The sequence below is a fragment of the Aureococcus anophagefferens genome (assembly GCF_000186865.1).
Source record: "Aureococcus anophagefferens unplaced genomic scaffold AURANscaffold_730, whole genome shotgun sequence".
In the NCBI taxonomy this organism is placed as follows: domain Eukaryota; class Pelagophyceae; order Pelagomonadales; family Pelagomonadaceae; genus Aureococcus; species Aureococcus anophagefferens.
Genome location: NW_008706047.1, coordinates 1 through 3165, shown reverse-complemented (window position 1 = coordinate 3165; position 3165 = coordinate 1). Strand labels below are relative to the sequence as shown.

Genomic DNA, 3165 nt, shown 5'->3' with positions numbered 1-3165 from the left:
AGTCGGTCCTCGCGTCGCCGGCGGGCCGGCCCGACGCGACCGCCGCGGCCGCGCGCGCGCCGCAGCCGCCGCCGCCCGGCGCGGGCGCGTCCGCGGCCGCGCCGCGGCTCGCGCCGCCGACGCCGCCCGGCGACGAGTCGCGGCGCTGGCGCGACCGCGCGCTCGCGGCCGAGGAGGAGCTCCGCCGCGAGCGGTCCGCGTCGCCGCGGCGCGACGAGGAGCTCCACCGCTGGCGGCGCCGCGCCCTCGAGGCCGAGGAGCGCGCGCGGAGCGACGGCGAGGCCGCGACGCCCGTCGCCTCGCCGCCGCCGCCGCCGCGCGACGATCTCGCCTCGTCGGCGAACTTCTCCGCGGCGGCGGCGTCCGTGGGCACGCTGTCCACGGCGGACGTCGCCCAGCTCCTCGCCTGCCAGGCGCAGACCCTCGGCGACGAGATCCGCGCGACGATCAAGGAGCTCGTCGGCGGCGGCGCGGCCCCCCGGCTCCTCGCGGCCGCGCCGCCGCTCGCGGCCGCGGCGCCGCCCGGCGCGCCGGGGGCCGCCGGGGGCTCGCCGCCGCGGGGAGCGCCCGAGGCGACGGCGCGCGCGGCGCGCGACGAGTTCGCGGCGCTCATGGAGTCGCAGACGCGCATCGCCGTGTGGAAATCAACCGCTGGCGGGTGGTCCCGACCAAACTTCGAACCTCTCCAGCTCGGTCACATCGACGTCGATTTGGGTGATTTTTGGACGAATCCATCGCTCTCGTCGAGGTCTCGAACGAAGTGATCGCGTCGAAACGGTCGCGTACGCGCACATTGAAGTCGAGTTGAGGATTTGAATCAGGCGCATCGCGCGGAAGCTCGAGGCGGACCTGGGGCGGCTCCGCCACGACCTCGACGACATCCGCGGCGACGACGGCGGCCACCTCGCCTACCCCGCGCTCCTCGGCGACGCGCCCCGGCCGCGCCACACGTGGCACGGCGACATCGTCCGCCGGCCGCCGCCGAAGACGTACTACGAGCGCGGCGCGGCCTTCTCGGACTGGAAGCCCGCGGCCGGCCCCCGCCTCGGCCGGGGCGCCTACGGCGGCGCCTACGGCGGCGCCTACGGCGGCGCGCCGGCGCGCCGCGCCTACGTCGCCGTCGGCCCCGAGTTCAACCCGACGAGCCCCGCGCTCCGGGAGTGGTGGGGCAACATCACGAGCGCGGACCGGCCCGTGGTCCTCAACATCTCCACGTCGGACCGGCCCGTCTACTGAGGCGAGCTGGCTTAAGCACGCGAGGACCATGGGAGGGCGTCGGATCTCAGGCGTGCTCCGCGCGGGGCGTGAGGTACGAGACGACGCGCGGCACGACGTCGCGAGCCTCCTGCCGCTCCGGATGCTCGTCGCGATGGCCGATGACATTGAAGAAGAGAGACATGGCGTAGTCCTTCCGCAGGAGGCGCACGATTGGCTTGCGGTAGACGCGCGGAACGCCGCGCCGGTCGTGCGTCACCACACAGCGGTCGTCAGTGTATTCGAGGATGAGCTCCGCCATGCTGACGTCGCCCCGCGCGCAGGCCGATTGCAGCGACGGCAGCTCGCCCTCGGCGCCATGCTCGAGGAGCAGTCGCATGAGGTCGGCGTTCGACTTTGCACAGGCCACGGACAGCGGCGTCATCACTCCATCTTCGTCCGACGGAAACATATCGAAACGGTCTCCAGACCACTGGTTAACATCGGCGCCGTAGTTCAAGCACAGACGTGCCACGTCGACGTGGCCTCCGATGCACGCGATGAGGAGCGGCTCGATCCCTTGTTCTTCTTTGGAGAACTCGCGGTATTCGTCGTTATATTTCTTTTCTTTTTCTTCAATCGAATTCCCATCATCCACATCATCAACATAATTGTTGTAAATCGCATTTTCGTCTTGAAAAGAGTAGTCGTCCGTATAATTATTGATCCAGGTCATAGCGTGGACGTCGACACCATGCTCCAGCAACACTCGCGCCACGTCGACATGCCCTTTTTCACACGCTTCGAACAGCAATATCGTATCATCCGGGTTGATTTCGACACCGTATTCGACGAACAGCTGCACCATGTCTGCATGACCCCGTTCGCACGCGTATGACATTCCTAACTCTTTACCTCGGGCGCCGTGCTCTAGGAGCTGTCGTGCAGCGTCGACGTGACCAAATTGCGACGTGTAAAACAGCAGGTTGCACAGCAGGCTGTCTTTTTCTTTCGTAGGTCCGTCGTCGTCGAGCATCTCTTGGAGCTCTTCCGTCCGCCCGTCCCGGCAGGCTTCTTTTAGCATTTCGCGTCGGGCGCGGGCAAGTCCCATCGCGCTGCGACGGCGGGCACACGCCTCGAGCCGCGCGGACCCCGCGCGCCGCGACGAACTCCGACGACGCCGTCCGAGGCACCGAGGCTGGGCGGCGCGCTTGGCTTGACTCGGGACGGCACCGTCTACCTTGCACCGACCTTGCACCTACCTCAGCCGCCTCAAAGTGTGGCAGCTCCTCGCGCGCCGCGACACGCACATGCCGCTCGACGCGCGGAGGCTCGTCGCGCAAGGACTCGCAACAATGGTCGCGCTGCGCCTCGGCTTCCTGACGATGCAGGCGCTCGTGCGACGCAGGCGGCGCGGCGTCGCGCGGTCCGTCTTCGGCGACGCGCGCGCGGAGTACTTCAACGGCGGCGAGGCCAGCATCGCCGCCGTGCTCGGCCCGGCGAGCGCGCGGGGCCTCCAGGTCATTTTCGACTTCGACCGCACGCTCACGGCGTCGAATTCGTCGCAGTGCCACGACGGCCTCCGCCGCGTCGACGACGCGTCGCTCGCGGCCGCGCTCGAGCCCTACTGGCGCTTCGGCGACGCGGGCGGGCCGCCGCCGATCCGCGGGCGGCCCATGCGGAGCTGGTGGGACGACGTGCACGGCCTCCTCGCGACGCACGGGGTGACCATGGCGGCGCTCGAGGCCGCGGACGCGAAGGATCCCGCGGTCCTCCGGCCGGGAGCTGCCGCGGCGCTGCGGGAGCTGCGGCGCCTCGGCGTGCCGACGCTCGTCGTGTCCGCGGGCCTCGAGCACGTCATCCTCGGCGCGCTCGCGAGGGCGGGCTTCGACGACGCGGCGCCCGCGCTCGACGGGGGGGGGCACGAAGGGATCAAAGTCCTCGCGAACCGGCTCATCACGGACGACGACG

At 70.2% G+C, this 3165-nt stretch overlaps 3 protein-coding genes across 3 annotated transcripts; 2 read left to right on the top strand and 1 right to left on the bottom strand.

The window, feature by feature from the left end:
- Positions 1-65: 65 nt before the first annotated feature.
- On the top strand, positions 66-1236 carry AURANDRAFT_68970 (hypothetical protein; the record flags this gene model as incomplete). The annotated part of the gene is made up of 2 exons (XM_009044710.1): positions 66-637; positions 822-1236. Coding segments are annotated over 2 exons (987 nt in total), but the record flags the coding sequence as incomplete, so codon positions are not given.
- A 46-nt stretch (positions 1237-1282) lies between these two features.
- Positions 1283-2230, bottom strand: AURANDRAFT_35331 (hypothetical protein; the record flags this gene model as incomplete). Its single annotated transcript, XM_009044709.1, has 2 exons — positions 1283-1816; positions 1946-2230. The coding sequence occupies 2 exons, from the start codon at positions 2228-2230 to the stop codon at positions 1283-1285; spliced, it is 819 nt and encodes a 272-aa protein (XP_009042957.1).
- Positions 2231-2504: 274 nt separating this feature from the next.
- Positions 2505-3131, top strand: AURANDRAFT_68969 (hypothetical protein; the record flags this gene model as incomplete). Its single annotated transcript, XM_009044711.1, has 1 exon — positions 2505-3131. A coding segment is annotated over one exon (627 nt), but the record flags the coding sequence as incomplete, so codon positions are not given.
- Between the last annotated feature and the right edge of the window lie 34 nt (positions 3132-3165).